The 17,991-nt window shown below is 47.9% G+C and overlaps 1 protein-coding gene across 49 annotated transcripts in view; it reads left to right on the top strand.

The window, feature by feature from the left end:
* Window positions 1–17,991, top strand: part of MED15 (mediator complex subunit 15) — an 86,114-nt gene that overhangs the window by 1,737 nt on the left and 66,386 nt on the right. For 7 of the 49 annotated variants that reach the window (XM_077950653.1, XM_077950629.1, XM_077950624.1 and 4 more), the window contains exon 2: window positions 8,160–8,267. The exons of 34 other annotated variants lie outside the window; for them this stretch is intronic. In XM_077950653.1, the coding sequence (XP_077806779.1) occupies window positions 8,218–8,267 (50 nt within the window). In that variant the 5' untranslated portion in view covers window positions 8,160–8,217. Of the gene's footprint in view, window positions 1–8,159; window positions 8,268–9,851; window positions 9,926–10,940; window positions 11,059–11,681; window positions 11,774–17,991 lie in introns of all 49 variants that reach the window. 8 more of the 49 variants (XM_077950648.1, XM_077950633.1, XM_077950626.1 and 5 more) reach the window with 3 other exon arrangements.

The following is a 17,991-nucleotide window of genomic DNA, read 5'->3' as shown; positions in this document are numbered from 1 at the left end:
AATCTTGAGAGATATCCCACTTCAGGGTTCCTGCAAGAAAAGTCCCCAGGGCAAGGGTTCTTCTTTGGAAAGCCCTGAATTTAAGAACTGGAAGGGTGAGTTGTCATCACAGAAAATGGGGGCAGGGAAAGTGTTAGAGGACTGGGAGGGTGCTTGAAGAGTTTATGGGTGTTGAGAGTGACTGGATATTTCCTAACTTAGCTTTATTTTGCTTCCAGGAGAATTGAGTTCTTTTTTTTTTTTTTTTTGGAGATTGCTGTTTGTGTATTTTTCTATTGCTGCTCTAACAAATTACCACAAATTTAGCATCTTAAAACAATACACATTTGGCCGAGCGTGGTGGCTCACGCGTGTAATCCCAGCACTTTGGGAGACTGAGGCGGGTGGATCGTGAGGTCAAGAGACCAAGACCATCCTGGCCAACACGATGAATCCCTGTCTCTACTAAAAATACAAAAATTAGCTGGGTGTGATGGCACACACCTGTAGTCCCAGCTGCTCAGGAGTCTGAGGCAGGAGAATTGCTTGAACCCGGGAGGCGGAGGTTGCAGTGAGCCGATATCACGCCACTGCACTCCAGCCTGGTGACAGAGCAGGACTCCGTCTCAAAAACAAACAAAAAACACACATTTATCATCTGGTAGTTTCTGTAGGTCAGAGGTCCAGGTAGGTTTCACTAGGTCTCCTGCTTAGGGCCTAACAAGGCTGAAATCAAGATGTTGGCAGGGTGCATTTCTTACTGGAGGCCCTGGGGTGGAACCTGCTTGCAAGCCCATTTATGTTGTTGGCCATATTCAGTTCCTTGAGCTTGTAGGACTGAGGTGCCCTCTTTCCTTACTAGCTGTTAGCCAGGAGTCAATCTTTGTTCCCAGAAGCTGCCCGAATTCTTTCTCATGCTTTTTATGTGTCTCCCTCCAGCGAGGGCCAGTTCTTCTGCCACATCTCTGATTTCAACTAGAGAAAATATCCTGCTTTTCAGGGCTCAGATTAGATTTAGTGCACTCGGAGAAGCCAGGATAATCTCTTTATTTTAAAGTTTGTATTTTAATTACATCTGCAGAGTTCCTTTTGCCATCTAATGTAGCATATTCCCAAGTTCTAGGGATAAGGCACGAGATGGGCGTTCTCCTACCACAGCAGGGAGGAGCAGTTTCAAAGGTTGCCTTCCCTAGGTGGTGATGTGGGTGTTCTCAGTTCTCAAATTTGTCTGTATTCTCTCTAGGATTCACATTCTCTCTAGGGTTCACGTTGAAAGTCGTGATTTTTGGTGCCTTGATTTATTGTGCTCACAAGGTCAAAAAATTTGCTTTAAAAAAAGATTTGCATTAGAATTCTGGACATACCTTTAACACTTAACTTCCTCCCATGTTTTTACACTGTTGTTTAAATTTGGCCATTTTGGGAAATGCTTTGTACCCAAGTAATTTATAGTTGATGAAGGGATAGAGAAAGTATCTTGCTTGGCCAGGCACTGTGGCTCACACCTGTAATCCCAGCCCTGTGGGAGGCTGAGATCTGGGACTGCTTGAGTCCAGGAGTTTGAGACCAGCTTAGGCAACATAAAAAAATATAACAATTAACTGGGTGTGGTGGCATGTACTCGTAGTCCCAGCTACCCTGGAGGTTGAGGCGGGGGCAGGGGGGAGGGGGATCACTTTAGCCCGGGAGGTCGAGACTGCAGTGAGCTACGATCACACCACTGCACTCCCACCTGGGCCACAGAGCGAGACCCTGTCTCAAAAAAAAAAAAAAAAAAAAAAAAAAAAGCCTGTTAAGGTTTGATAGAGGAGAAAACATCTGATGGTTAGTTAACTGTCTCTACCAAGAGCCTAGGGAACAGTGACCCAGAGCATGCGCTAGTATATAATCTAGTCTCCTGGCTCCCAGTAAGGAAAAGGGATTTTGAGTTGAGGCTGGCTATGACTAGACAGCCATTGCAGAGACTCTCCAGTTCAGCCTCTTAGCCCTCCACTGCCTCCACCTCACCCAGGCCCATTCTGGGCTGTGGTCTCCTGCTCTCTTCCCAGTCCCATCCTTCTTCCCTCAACAGCACAAGTGAGGGTGAGGCCTGAAGTGTAGTCACTGCCCTGCTGCAAAACAATCAGTGACTTCTCTTAGCATTAGAATAAAACTCCAGATGTCCCACCCTCCTAGCCCCTCACCCTGACCTGGTATAGTCACCTTTTCTCCTACCCCCACCCTGTTCTGATCTCTCTGGTCTTTCAGCTTCTTGAACATTCCAAGCTTTTTTTTTTTTTTTTTTTTGAGACAGAATCTTGCTCTGTGGCCCAAATTAGAGTGCAGTGGTATGATGATAGCTTACTGCAGCCTTGGCCTTCAAGGCTCAAACGATCCTCCCACCATAGCCTTCTGAGTAGGTGGGACTACAGGCACACACCACCACGCCTGACTGATTTTTATATTTTTTGTAGAGATGAGGTTTCACCATGTTGCCCAGACTGGTCTGGAACTCCTGGGTTCAGGTGATCCTCCCTACTCAGCCTTCCAAAGCACTGGGATTACAGATGTGAGCCACTATGCCTGGCCCCTGAGCTCTTTATTTTTAACCAATTTATTATCAAGTGTTTAAGGTATTCAAAAATGAGTAGACTCCTCCCCGCCACTGTATTCATGACTAGCTCCTTCTTTTAGGTGTCTGCTCAGTATCAGATACTCAGAGGATCCTTCCTTGCTTGATCTAAAGTGGGTCACCACCTCTGATATGTTTTATCTCAGCACTTTTTAGTTTCCCATAGGACCTCATACCTATGAAGCTTGGTACCTGGTACACAAAACACTTATTGAAGAGTGGAAGGGGGCTGTGTGAGTCACCTCTTTTTTTTTTTTTTTGAGATGGAGTCTCGCTCTGTCGCCCAGGTTGGAGTGCAGTGGTGCGATCTCAGCTCACTGCAAGCTCTGCCTCCCAGGGTTCACTCCATTCTCCTGCCTCAGCCTCCCAGGTAGCTGGGATTACAGGCGCCCACCACCATGCCCAGCTAATTTTTCTTTTCTTTTTTTTTTTTTTTTTTGAGACAGAGTCTCACTCTGTTGCCCAGGCTGGAGTGCAGTGGAGTGATCTTGGCTCCTGCAACCTCTGCCTCCCAGGTTCAAGCGATTCTCCTGCCTCAGCCTCCTGAGTAGCTGGGATTACAGGCACGCACCACCAGACCTGGCTAATTTTTGTATTTTTAGTAGAGATGGGGTTTCACCATGTTGGTCAGGCTGGTCTCGAACTCCTGACCTCGTGATCCGCCCGCCTCAGCCTCCCAAAGTGCTGGGATTACAGATGTGAGCCACCGCACCCAGCCGGGTCACCTCTTGTATTACAGTGGCATTCTTTATTTTTTAATTAATTTATTTATTTTTTGAGGCGGAGTCTCTGTCGCCCGGGCTGGAGTGCAGTGGTGCAATCTCGCCTCACTGCAAGCTCCACCTCCTGGGTTCACGCCATTCTCATGCCTCATCCTCCCAGGTAGCTGGGACTACAGGCGCCTTCCACCATGCCCGGCTAATTGTTTTTGTATTTTTAGTAGAGACCGGGTTTCACCATGTTAGCCAGGATGGTCTTGATCTCCTGACCTTGTGATCCACCCGCCTCGGCCTCCCGAAGTGCTGGGATTACAGGCGTGAGCCACTGCGCCCGGCCTATTTTTTTATTTTTTAAGAGACAGAGTCTTGCTTTGTCACTTGGGCTGGAGTGCAGGTGTTGTGATCATAGCTCACTGCAGCCTCAAACTCCTGTACTCAAGTGATTCTCCAGTGCAGTGGTGTTTTTTACCTGAACCAGTGTACATTGTAAAGCTCTGGAGCCCCTGCTTTCTCCACTTGGTAGCTGTTCCTTTTTTTTCTTTTTTTTTCTTTTTTTTTGAGATGAAGTCTTGCCCTGTGGCCCAGGCTAGAGTGCAATGGCACGATCTCAGCTCACTGCAACCTCCGCCTCCCGGGTTCAAGCAGTTCTTTGCCTCAGCCTCCCGAGTAGCTGGGATTACAGGCACCTGCCACCATGCCTGGCTAATTTTTGTGTTTTTAGTAGAGATGGGGTTTAACCATCTTGGTCAGGCTAGTCTTGAACTCCCAACCTCATGATCCACCTGTGTCGGCCTCCCAAAGTGCTGGGATTACTGGTGTGAGCCACTGCACCTGGCCGAGCCTTTCTTAATTGTATCCCTCATCAATGAAATGGTAGGAGGCCAATCTGTTTTACAGGTATGGTGGAAGGGAAAAATGAAGAGACCTCTGTACAAGCCTTTGCAGAGGTCTTGGGACTCAGTGGTGAGCTCCCTGCCACAACCTCCTGTGCCCTTGCAGGAGTAGGAGATTCTCTAGTCTTGGAGAATGAAGGTAATACCCCGATACCCCAAGCCTGGTTAGGGAAATTGATGACACTTATTGGAGCCTGTGGGGAGGGTAGTTGGGAAATTGTTAGTAGGTTCATGTTGGCTTTTTTTTTTTTTTTTTTTTTTGAGACAGAATCTTGCTCTATCACCCAGGTTGGAGTGCAGTGGCATGATCTTGGCCCACTGCAACCTTTGCCTCCCGGGCTTAAGCAATCCTCCCACCTCAGCCTTCCCAAGTAGCTGGTACTACAGACGCATGCCACCAGGCCCAGCTAATTTTTGTATTTTGTGTAAGAGACAGGGTTTCACCATGTTTCCCAGGCTGGTCTTAATCTCCTGGGCTCAAGCGATCCACCTGCCTCGGCCTCCCAAAGGGCTGGAATTACAGGTGTGAGCCACCGTGCTTGCCTTTGTTGACTCTTCATTGAACATCTACTCTCCCTGCAGAAACTACAGGATAAGCCACCCTTAGAACCAATTTAACTGGCCTTTCTGGGGCTTGGACTTCCTCACGGGATTGCTGGGTTAATGTTGAGCCTGTCTCTGGGCTATAGTCTCTCAGAGAACAAGCGTGCATGTGCAATGACTAGTGCTGCACTTGTCATACAGGTTTGTAGAAAATATTTAAGCTGTGAATGAACAAAAGGACCTTATCAGCTATTTTCTTTCAATTCTTTTTTATTTTTCTGTCATCTTTTTCTTGAGACTTTTATCCCTCCCACTCCTCTGTACAGCAGATTGCACATATAAAGATGAAATAAATAGATGTCCATTGGGCAAAACAGTACAGAGAGGAGGTGACACAACTGGGAAAGGACAGTATCTGGTGAAGTGCCAGAAGGGGCTCGGGGAAGCATGGAATGGAGCTGGGACTAGCATGTCATCCACCTCTTTTTTTTTTTTTTTTTTTTTTTTTTTTTTATTGAGACGGAGTCTCACTCTGTCGCCCAGGCTGGAGTGCAGTGGCCGGATCTCAGCTCACTGCAAGCTCCGCCTCCCGGGTTCACGCCATTCTCCTGCCTCAGCCTCCGGAGTAGCTGAGACTACAGGCGCCCGCCACCTCGCCCGGCTAGTTTTTTGTATTTTTTAGTAGAGACGGGGTTTCTACTAAAAATTAGCCAGGATAGTCTCTATCTCCTGACCTTGTGATCCGCCCGTCTCGGCCTCCCAAAGTGCTGGGATTACAGGCTTGAGCCACCGCGCCCGGCCCATCCACCTCTTCTAGTGAAGCCTCCAGAGAGACGTGAGCTCCAAGTAAGACAACACAAGGAACAAAACATACAACTGAACAGCAACTTCCAGGGATCTGGAGAGGTCTTCAGAAGGATGGGGAGTGCCTTTAAACTTGCAAGCCAAGATTCTGCCTGTGGGTTATGGTCCTTGCCATAGGCAGAAGCCAGTGAGTCAGCCTTGGCTGAGCTTTTTCTGTGGCTTTTTCCACTCACAGCTCTTGTGCCCTTCTGGTGCAGTTCCGGCCCTTGTTTTCCAGCTTCATAGCCTGGTTGTCACCTAAGTGACTGCACTGGCTTACAGGTATCTGTGTATAACCTATTGCTAGAATGTCCATTCCTTGAGGCTAGGGGCCCTTTCTGTCCCTTTCTTCACATTCACAGTCCAAATGCCCCATAGGGCGGCTCCTGATGGGCAAATAGGAAGTGATTGTTGAGCCTCTAGGCCAGTCGTGACAGTGACCTGAGCCCTCAGTCATCTGCTCAGGAGTTCAGGGCTTTCTCAACAGCAGCTGACATGCGGCAGGCATGCTATGCCAAGCCCTGTTGCAGGAGTTGACAGATGTTGACTCATCCCCTCTTCATGCTTGCTTTGTCAGTAGATGCACATGTTACTCCCATTTATAAGATGAGGAAAATGAAGCCTAGAGGAGAGGCCACAGCTGCTTAGAGTTACTCTGCATGTTGTAAATCAGGGGTGTCTAGTCTTTTGGCTTCCCTGGGCCACATAGGAAGAAGAAGAATTGTTTTGGGCCACACATAAGATACACTAACACTAATGATAGCTGATGAGCTAAAAAAATAAGTTGCCAAAAAATCTCATAATAAAGTTTACGAAGGCCGGGCGCGGTGGCTCATGCCTGTAATCCTAGCACTTTGGGAGGCTAAGGTGAGTGGATTGCTTGAGCTCAGGAATTTGAGACCAGCCTGGGCAACATGGTGAAGCCTTGGCTCTACAAAAAATATATTTAGGCTGGGCACGGTGGCTAGCACTTTGGGGAGCCGAGGCGGGCAGATCACCTGAGGTCAGGAGTTCGAGACCAGCCTGGCCAACATGATGAAAACCCCATCTCTACTAAAAATACAAAAACCAGCCAGGCGTGGTGGCAGGTGCCTGTAGTCCCAGCTGCTTAGAAGGCCGAGGTAGGAGAATCGCTTGAACCCAGGAGGCAGAGGTTGCAATGAGCCAAGATTGTGCCACTGCACTCCAGCCTAGCGACAGAGGGAGACTTAGTCTCAAAAAAAAACCAAATATATATACACACACACACATATATAGTGTGTATATGTATGTGTATGTATGTATATATGTGTGCATATATATTATATAGAGAACATATATAAAATTTTATATAAGTAACGTATATATTATATATATATATATATATATATATATCCTCCTTGAGCTCAAGAGTTCAAGACCAGCCTGGCCAACATAATGAAACCCCATCTCTACTAAAAATACAAAAAGTAGCCAGGCATAGTGGCACACACCTGTAGTCCCAGCTACTTGGGGGGCTGAGGCAGGAGAATCGATTGAACCTGAAAGGCAGAGGTTGCACTCAATCAAGATCATGCCACTTCACTCCAGCCTGGGTGACAGAGCGAGACTCCATCTAAAAAATAAATAGGCCGGGCGTGGTGGCTCAAGCCTGTAATCCCAGCACTTTGGGAGGCCGAGACGGGCGGATCACGAGGTCAGGAGATCGAGACCATCCTGGCTGACACGGTGAAACCCCGTCTCTACTAAAAAATACAAAAAAACTAGCTGGGCGAGGTGGCAGGTGCCTGTAGTCCCAGCTACTCGGGAGGCTGAGGCAGGAGAATGGCGTAAACCCGGGAGGCGGAGCTTGCAGTGAGCCAAGATCACGCCACTGCACTCCAGCCTGGGCGGCAGAGCGAGACTCTGTCTCAAAAAAAATAAAAAAATAAAAAAATAAATAAATAGTTGCTGAACCACAACAGGACAAGACAGACAAACCCCCCCCTTTTTTTTTTTTTTTTTTTTTTTTTAAGATGGAGTTTCACTCTTGTTGCCCGGGCTGGAGTGCAGTGGCATGATCTCGGCTCACTGCAACCCCCATCTCCCAGGTTCAGGCGATTCTCCTGCCTCAGCCTCCCGAGTAGCTGGGATTGCAGGATCCTGCCACCATCCCTGGCTAATTTTTTGTATTTTAGTAGAGATGGGGTTTCACCATGTTGGTCAGACTGGCCTCGAACTCCTGACCTCAGGTAATCCACCCACCTCGGCCTCCCAAAGTGCTGGGATTACAGGCGTGAGTCACTGTGCTCGGCCCAAACCACCTTTTAATTTTGGAAAGAGAGGTTGCAGGCTGTTGGGAGTAGGGGAGCGAGAGGAGCAGCTCAAAGTTAACCCAAGCCAAATGTACTGGGAGACCCGGTAAAGAGGCCTGATGCTGGTGGCTTCTTTATAACTTTAGCAGCTCCAGTGGGTCATTGGACCCTAACAGCAGAGGAAGAGCCAGCCGGCAAGCCCCTTTGATCTTTGGCCTCTGCCAACCAGTACCCCTCAGACCTTAGCCCCCAGCCCTACCAGGTCCCTTTTGTAAGTGACCCCACGTGCCTACCACAGTTGCAGGCCCTGACATCCACCCTGACCAGAGGTCTTCCAGCTGTTACTGCTGTTTGTGATGCTGTCTGTGTCTGTGGCCAGTCAAGGACCCATGCTGGGCATCCCAAGGTAGGAAGGACCATGACCACATGGTTATCTCCCTGCCACTGTCATGGCAGGGCAGTGGGGTACTAGCCCCCTTTAAAGCATTCCTTGGGACAGTAATTTCTGTTAAATATCTGGAGGGAAAACATTTTAAGGAATTTTAATGAATTTTTTAAAATTCCAAATGAAAAATTTAAATCACAAAACCAAATAGAATAAAGACCCCTATGTCCATATAGCCACCACTCTGCTTCAGTGATTATTAACTCTTGTTTCATGTACTTGATTGCCACACAATTATTATTACTTTTTTTTGAGAAAAGGTCTTGCTCTGTTCCCCAGTGCAGCGGTACGATCATAGTTCACTGCAGCCTCCAACTCCTGGGCTTAAGTGATCTTCCTGCCTTAGCTTCCCAAATAGCTGGGACTAAGGGCAGGTGCCACCATGGGCTGGCTAATTTTCTTTTTTTTTTTTTTTTTTTTTTTTTTGGTAGAGACCAGGTCTTGGTTTGTTGCCCAGGCTGGCCTTGAACTCTTGGCTTCAAGTGATCCTCCTGCCTTTGCCTCCCAAAGTGTTGGATTACAGGCATGAGCCACTACTCCTGGTCCTCCCCAGTTATTTTGATGCCCAGAGTGTTTTAGTGGCTGCCCACTGTCTGTGGATTCTGTTCTTAGTCTTGACCCTTCCTGCAGTGTCTGCACCTGCCTGCCAGTTCCTTGACCTGTGCTCCATCATACCAAGCTGGCAGTGGACCCTCAGACAATCTCAGTTCTTGCTCCCTGCTCTTCATCCAGTTTTTTCGCCTGCCTCAAAGATCCTTCCTTTCCGTGGCTGAGTGGTGTAGCCGTTCTCCAAGGAGGCTGGGCCTTCCGCTGCCCCCACCCCCGTGCTCTTTTCACTGCCCCCACCCCCTTGCTCTTTTCACTGCCCCCACCCCCTTGCTCTTTTCACAGGCTTGGTGAGGAGTTTCTAGGTTGCCCTTGGGTTGTTTGAAGGCTTATCTCCTCCTGGTCTGAACTTCTCAGGGCAGGAACTTGAATCAATCATTTCCTGCCTCTCAGGAGTGCTATAGCAGGGGGATTGGTAAGTCTGTCCAGTGCCAGTTTTCTGAGTACTGTTATAGGCCCATTCAGCTGCTATGGTGATGGGGGCTGTCCTGAGGGGACATTCACCTCAGGTAGAGATGGCAGAAGCACCACAGGAAGATGCAGGCAACCAGCCAGCTCAGCTGGGGACACTTAAATTAGAGCCATTTTTTCTGGAAGGCCTTTTGGCAATACTGTTTATACCAGTACCTTAAAATGTCTATTTCCTCCAAGGGCACAATCAGGAAAGTATTCAAAGCCTGATGGTGATGAGGATGCTCATTGCCACATCATTGTCTCAGGAGTGGGATGTGTGAAACAGACCAACAGTGGGAGCTTGGTTAGAGTTGTAGCTGCAGGCGATGGGCTCCGTGCTGCTGTTGACATTGATGGGAGGGACTGCCATAAGGCGTCAACATCGACAAGTGCTTGTTACCAAGCAGGATGCATGGTACAGGCTGAGTTTTATTAAACAGATGTCTTTAACTGTTATGAATGATTTTAATTTTTTCTTTGTTTCAGATGGAGTCTCGCTCTGTCGCCCAGGCTGGTGTGCAGTGGCGTGATCTTGCCTCATTGCAGCCTCCGCCTCCCAGGTTCAAGCGATTCTCTGCCTCAGCCTCCCGAGTAGCTGGGATTACAGGCGCGCAAAACCACACTCAGCTAATTTTTGTATTTTTAGTAGAGATGGGGTTTCATTATATTGGCCAGGCTGGTCTCAAACTCCTGGACCCAAATGATCCGCCCACCTCGGCCTCCCAAAGTGGTGGGATTATAGGCGTTAGCCACTGTGCCCAGCCATGATTTTAATTTTCCATGTAATTTTCACTACATGTATACCTGTGTGTATTTTTGTCAAGAATGAATGCATATTGCTTTTGTCATCAGAAATCTTTAGATAGGGTGGACCTGTCTGTAAGTGAGGTGGCTATAGCTAGTTATCTGAGGTGGAAAATCACTGTGTGCTCTGTATTCAGGATATGTGACCTCTCTCACCTGGGCCCTCAATGCCAGACCAGCGTTCCCAAGATGATTCCATCCTTTCCATCCATGCAAGGGAGCTTGAGGCCCTTTCCCTTTCAGTTTGACACTGTCCTTCCGAGTTACTTTTCTTCATGTTGGCACGAGAGCTTTGTGCCACACCATGCCCTCTCTGGATGCTGTAGTGGCTGGCTCTTCCTCTGTCTCTGTGACTTTCTCTGGTGAAGCTTTGACCTTGGCTTCATCCCCTCCGGTTGACCCCTGATGGTTAGCTCAGCCTATGGTGGCTCCAGAGCCCTCATTGAGTGCATCCTAACATGAACTGAACAGATTAACTATTTTTTGCCTTGCCAACAGCATTGGAAATTCCTTGAGTGTGGTACCTGGAACCATAGCTCTGTGTCTCTTGTAGTTCTTAGCACAATATCTTGGCCTAGATGAAGTACATAATAATTATATGTAGGGTTGTGGAAAGCAGTGCTGGCTTTAATTAAAGCCTGCCATGGTTTTGTCTGTCAGTGCTACCTAAACCATTCTGAACTTCTCATTTTGAAGTTTTTTTTCCCTCACAGCTTGTGATGGTTGATTTTCTTTTTGAGACATTTATTTATTTATTTATTTATTTGGCAGGGTCTCACTCTGTCACTCAGGCTGGAGTGCAGTAGCGTGATTGTGGCTCGCTGCAACCTCCACCTCCAGGGCTCAAGCGATCCTCCCACATCAGCCTCCCAAGTAGCTGGGACCACAGGTGTGTGCCACCATGCCCGGCTAATTTGTGTATTTTTTGTAGAGACAGGGTTTTGCCATGTTGGCTGGTCTCCAACTCCTGGGCTTGAGCGATCTGCTGCCTCCGCCTCCCAAGGTGCTGGGATTACAGGTGTGAGCCACTGTGCCTGGCCCTGAGACATTTAAAGACAAAGGGGAGTACGGGCTAGAGAACAAACAGGAATAGAATAAGAGCCAAGGCGTAATTACCTCTAAACGGTCACCCTGTAAGGGAGATGTTCGCCTCAACTTTAGTAATGACTCTCTAGCCTAGGTGCAGGGCTGTTAATAGAGGCCCCGTGATTGGGTTAAGCAGCTTGACATGCGGTAACTGTTATTTAGGGCAGTGAGTCCTTGGAGAAGATGGTTTACCTTTTTTCCAAGCCCCATGTCTCCTTATTTTGAGGGTGTTTTTATTTTTATTTATTTATGTTTTTTTGAGACAGTCTCGCTCTGTTGCCCAGGCTGGAGTGCAGTGGCATGACCTTGGCTTACTGCAACCTCCACCTTCTGAGTTCAATCAATTCTCGTGCCTCAGCCTCCTGAGTAGCTGGGATTACAGGCTTGTACCACCACACCTGGCTAATTTTTGTATTTTTATTACAGATGGGGATTTCACCATGTTGGCCAAGCTGGTCTCAAACTTCTGACCTTAGGTGATCTGCCTGCCTCGTCCTCCCAAAGTGCTGGGATTACAGGTGTGAGCCATTGCACCCGGCCTGAGCTTTTTATTTTGAGAATATTTCAAATGTACAGAGAGTTGCAGGGACAGTAAAAGCACTCAGGCATCCTCTTCCCCAGGATTCACCAGCTCGTTCTCACTTATACCATCTTCCCATACTCCCTGGGGGCCCCCTCCTTCTGGACTCTGTTTCCTTTTATTTGTTTCTGTCTTTTTAAAAAAATTTTTTTAACTGGCCCTTCTCTTTGGCAGGATTTGTTTTAATCCTTGGCCCCAGCATCTTCTCTGAGCTCTGTGCCTGTGAATCTGGGGGAGAGATAGGGGCTCACATAAGAGTGAAGTGTGAGCTGGAGGGTTGAAGGGGAATGAGGGACATCTGGGCCAAAGGCAGGGGACCAGCAAGACCCCTACCCCTGGAACTTCTGTTCTTCCCAGCCTGAGTACCCCCTTGTTCCTTCTTGTGTTGGTGAGCTCTTGGGGCTTGGTGAAGGCAGTGCTTGTAGGTTAAGAAGTGACTCATCCCACGTCCCTGCTGCCCTTCTCTTCTGCTCTTTCCAAGCTTCCTTTCAGTCCTCCTCATCAGACATGACCTTTGAGGAAGTGTTCTGGCTGCCATGTGTGAGATGGAGCCCCTGTTGTGAAATAGAACTCAGGGTTCGTCCTCAGAAGCCCCAGTAGGTCACCATACGTCCTGCAAGTGCTGTCAGTCTGCTTTCATTCATGTGAGGGAGAAGTCCCTGTCAAGTGCTCTGTAGTAGGCGTTCAGGCCAACCAAAGGACAGGGCAGGGTCCTGGGGCACGGGGCTCAAAGCTCTTGCTTATTTTATGGGGTATTTAAATTGAGGTATAATCCCTATCACAGTAAACGATACACATGCCTCCAGTCTTGAGTGTGCCACCAGAGAACTATTCATACTCCTCAGATTTGCATCCAGCCAGGGCAAACTGCACCACTCTTCTGACTTCCATGGCCAGGGAGACATTTGGAATCTCTGCAATCACACTCTGTGCCTTCTTTTTTTTTTGAGACAGGGTCTGCCCTATTGCCCAGGGTAGCGTGCAATGGTGCAATCTTGGCTCACTGCAGTCTCGATCTCCTGGGCTCAAGCAATCTTCCCACCTCAGCCTCCCCAGTAGCTGGTACTACATGTGCTCACCCCCACGCCCTGCTAATTTTTGTGTTTTTTGTAGAAATGGGGTTTTGCCATGTTTCCCAGGCTGGTCTCGAACTCCTGGGCTCAAGCAGTCCACCTGCTTCAGCCTCCCAGAGTGCTGGGATTACAGGCCTCTGTACAATCGTGTGCATCATGTGTGAAATTTATCCTCACAGGCAGCAGCAGTTCTTTTTTTTTTTTTTTTTTTGAGACAGAGTCTCACTCTGTTACCCAGGCTGGAGTACAGTAGCACAATCTTGGCTCTCTGCAACCTCTGCCTCCTAGGTTCCAGCAATTCTCCTGCCTCAGCCTCCCGAGGAGCTGGGATTATAGACACACACCACCATACCTGGCTAATTTTTGTATTTTTATTTCATTTGGTTTTTTGAGATGGAGTCTTGCTGTGTCGCCTAGGCTGGAGTCAGTGGCGCGATCTCGGCTCACTGCAAACTCCGCCTCCTGGGTTCATGCCATTCTCCTTCCTCAGCCTCTGAGTAGCTGGGACTGTAGGCGCCCGCCACCATGCCTTGCTAATTTTTTTGTATTTTTAGTAGAGACGGGGTTTCACCATGTTAGCCAGGATGGTCTCCATCTCCTGACCTCATGATCTGCCCACCTCAGCCTCCCAAAGTGCTGGGATTACAGGTGTGAGCCACCGCTCCCAGCCCTTAATTTTCGTATTTTTAGTAGAGATGGGGTTTTACCATGTTGGCCAGGCTGGTCTCGAACTCCTGACCTCAGGGGATCCACCCACCTTGGCCTCCCAAAGTGCTGGGATTACAGAAGTGAGCCACCGTGCCCAGCCTTTTTTTTTTTTTTGAGACGGAGTCTTGCTCTGTTGCCCAGGCTGAAGTGTAGTGGCCCGATCTTGGCTCATTGCAAGCTCTGCCTCCCAGGTTCATACCATTCTCCTGCCTCAGCCTCCCGAGTAGCTGGGACTACAGGCACCTGCCACCACAAATGGCTAATTTTTTTTGTAGTTTTTTAGTAGAGTTGGGGTTTCACCGTGTTAGCTGGGATGGTCTCTATCTCCTGACCCCGTGGTCCCCGACCTCAGCCTCCCAAAGTGGTGGGATTACAGGTGTGAGCCACCATGCCCGGCCTTATTTATCTATCTATCTGTTTTTGAGACAGAGTCTTGCTCTGTTGCCTATGCTGGAGTGCAGTGGCTCAATCTCAGCTCACTGCAACCTCCGCCTCCAGGGTTCACGTGATTCACCTACCTCAGCCTCCAGAGTAGCTGGGACTACAGGCGTGCACCACTGTGCCTGGCTAATTTTTGTATTTTTAGTAGAGATGGGGTTTCGCCATGTTGGGCAGGCTGGTGTTGAACTCCTGACCTCAGGTGATCCACCTGCCTTGGCCTCCCAACATACTGGGCTTATAGGCGTGAGCCACCATGCCCAGCCTGTTCTTGTTTATGATGTGTTATTCCATGGAGGACTCTGTTCCAGATTACTTTTTTGTTTTGTGCCTAATGAACTTTGGTGTTAGTTCCAGGTGTTGGCTACATGAAGGCAACACCAGGAATGACTTTGGTCATGTCTTCTGATAAATATATGCACTTAATTCTCTGGGCTGTGCACCTAGAAGTTAAATAGAGGGCTGGGTCAGGGGATGTGTCTCTTAGCATATTCTGCTGAACACTCTTCCCAAGTGGTACTAGTTTACATTCCCACCAGCAAAATGTGAGGGAGTTCCACTTGCTAGACATCCTTGCCAACACCTGGCATTGTCAAGGAACCTGCCTTTATAACAGGCTCTGTCATTGATTTTGAATGCACATTGAAATTTACTGGGTGCAGTGACAGTAGGAATGGAAAAGATGATTTAAAAAAAGAAAAAAAGGAATGGAAAGGATGATCTAGGAGGGAGGGAGCCCACAAGGAAATAAGTGGTAGGATTTGGTGGTTCCATGTGTGAATGCTCGTGTTCTGTGTGCATGTGTCTATGAATTTGCAGGAGGAAGGGAGGAGGAAGCCACTGGTATGCACTCCACCAGTTCTCCTGCCGCAGCCTCTCTACTGATCTGAGGGCTGGGTGTAAGGTGATGATGTGCGGAGTGGGTGCGGGTGAAATTTCCAACAGCCAGTGGGAGATGGGGAAGCAAACCTGGGAAGAGCAGCCTGCTGCAGGAACAAGTGGGTGGGCCGCCCTGGAGGCTGGATGAAACCCATCTGCCTAGGTGGGGATGGCAGAAGGGGCAGAGCAGAGAACTCCAGAGCAGGGCTGTGGTGGGCAGAGCAGATGTGAAGAAAGACTGTGGGATGAGAGGATGGGGCATGGTGGAAACCATCAGACTCCAGTCATGGCATCCCTGGTCCCGTCTCTCCCTCCTGTTTTGGTCAGTAGCTTCAGGACTTGTGGGTGTAGTACTTCATTCCATTCCAGATAACATTGTAGAGGACTGAAAAACAGGAAGGTGTTTTCCATACTCTCTCCCCAGAGCTGGCTGTTACTGACATATTGATATATTTCCACCAGTCCTGTGTGTGCTTATAGCTTGATATGTATGCATTTTAAATATGTAAATACATATACACATGTATTTTTAAACTGAAACTAGGCTGTGACTGTGAGTTCAGTTTTGAGTTACAGGTTTCCCATGGCTTAAGTTGTGTTCTCTCCCAGGATGGAGTCTGGCTGGGACCTGCATGCTCAGTCTGGCTGGGACCTGCATGCTCACAGCCCAGGTTCACATGAGGTGTGGATCATACACAGTCATCCCACAGGCTTGAGATAAGCATTTGCCTTCCTTTAAAAAAAAAAGTTTGTTATGGACTTTTTCAAGTGTTCCCAGAAGTAGAGATAATAGAAAAATGGTCTCCCAACTACTTTGAGAGTTAGCAACATATGGCCAGTGTTTCTTCACCCACCCTTCCTCACCACCTCCTGGACTATTTTAAATCACATCCCAGACACCAGATGATTTCAACTATGAGTACTTGAGTGCAGATCTCTAAAAGATCGAGCTTCCCCACCCCCACCAAATACCACAGAGCCATGTGAGATCAGCATTTGGGTTGGCAGATCTCATCCTTGCCATATGCTTTCCTGCTGGTGAGTGGGGACACTTTCAGGCTAGACGTAGGGAAGCCCCAGGCCAGCACCAGGACAGAGATCTCAAGGCCTTTCCAGCTCTGCTGGTTCTTTAGAAGTCAAATCAACAGATTGGAGTATGTGAAGGAAGCTCGTGTATTCTTCTGAACTAGCTTAGACAATAGCACACAGTTTGAAGGACAGCAGCCTTTTCTGCAGGTTAGTTCTTTCAATGATCTCGTTTACTGGGAGTTGAGAGATCTTGAGAATAGAGGCAAGAAAGTGTCATCAAGCAGTCCAGAGGGGTGTACAGTGTTTGAAATCTCCTGTATTGGTATGATTCGAGATTTTCTTTCTGCAAGACCAAAATATCCATTCCTACATGTGGGTGGAGAGTTAAATTCTGAAGTATATATTTTTATCTTGTTAAAAAACACTTTTATGTTTCTTTAAAAAGCAAAAGAACCAGAATGTAGAAGTTCCAGTAAAGGAAAAGTTGCAGTCTGTTTGGGATACAGTTTGACAAATGTGCTCTCAGCTACCTGAGAGGTGGAGAGGCCATGTGTTTGCTTTGGGTACATTGATGACTAAACAATCGGTATCTCATCATTTCCTGCCTTAGAGATGAAACCACCTGGGCAGTGGGGCAGTAAATTGGCTGCAGGATTGGAAGAAGTCTAGGGACAGTGTGGGATGCCACCCTATAGCTGTCTAGAGACCTCATGAAGGTCAGAAGGCTAGATGAGAACAAGCCCTGCACTGGTGGAGGACAGGGAAGGGGCTTTTCTGCCTGGGAGTGTGGTGAGGCCTTTGAGCCAGAAGGCACCTCTCAGATTGGTGGGGGTGGGAGGAACTGCTTTGCCTGTGCCATTGGCCTCACTCACCTGGAGGTCCCTTCCAACTCCATCCATGCGCTGACTGTGGGACCACTTGCAGAAGGAATATGTGGCAGGTTTTTTTGTTTTTTTGTTTTGAGATGGAGTCTAGCTCTGTCACCCAGGCTGGAGTGCAGTGGCGCGATCTCGGCTCACTGCAACCTCTGCCTCCCGGGTTCAAGCGATTCTCCTGCCTCAGCCAAATGAGTAGCTGAGTTTACAGGCATGTGCCACCACACCTGGCTAATTTTGTATTTTCAGTAGAAACGGATTTTCTCCATGTTGTTCAGGCTGGTCTCAAACTCCCCACCTCAGGTGATCCACCCATCTCAGCTTCCCAAAATGTTGGGATTACAGGTGTGAGCCACTGCACCCGGCCACATGACCCTTCTTAATAGCTATTGTTTGCTGAGTATTTCTCTATGACACTCTTTATGTGCATTTTGTCATTTAATTTTATTAAAAACAATTTTTTTTTTTGAGACAGGGTCTTACCCTTTTACCCAGGCTGTAGTGTAGTGACACGATCTCGGCTTGCTGCAGCCTCCGCCTCCTGGGCTCAAGAAATCCTCCCACCTCAGCCCCCAAGTTGCTGGGACTGCAGGCATGCACCACTATAACTGGCTAAGTTGTTGTATTTTTTGTAGAGATGGGGTTTCACTATATTGCCCAGGCCTGTCTTGAACTCCTGGGCTCAAGCATGAGCCACCACTCTCAGCCTCATTTAATTTTTAATTACTTTAAATTTTATCAACATAATATATCACATAAACTGTATAAAGACAAGAAACTACCGTGGTTCCAACTCTGCCAGTTCTCCCCAGAGGTAGCAACTGCCTTTACATCTGAGCTTTCTTCCGGCATATACCTCTGATTCTAGGTAATAGGCGTGTGCCGCTCTTGCAACTTGGCATTTTACATTTATCTGTTGGCTTGCTCTGTAGCTCCCTTCCATCGCCATTATCTCTGCTTCTCCTCCCTCATTCTTCCAGTATTTTACTTTCTGCATAAATCAGTAATGAATGTGTATGTTTTCTGCCTACACAAATGATATTCAGAGCTGAGCATAGTGGTGTACTGCAATTGCTTGTTAACTTTTTTCCTAGGAAAGAATTGCCTTTTGAACACTGTTTGCCCAGTTTTCTGTGTATCTATTCCTATTCTTC

This window comes from Macaca mulatta, chromosome 10 (genome assembly GCF_049350105.2).
Source record: "Macaca mulatta isolate MMU2019108-1 chromosome 10, T2T-MMU8v2.0, whole genome shotgun sequence".
NCBI classification, from domain to species: Eukaryota; Metazoa; Chordata; class Mammalia; order Primates; family Cercopithecidae; genus Macaca; species Macaca mulatta.
Note: the sequence above shows the minus strand (reverse complement) of the source record. Positions and strands in the feature narration are given on the sequence as shown.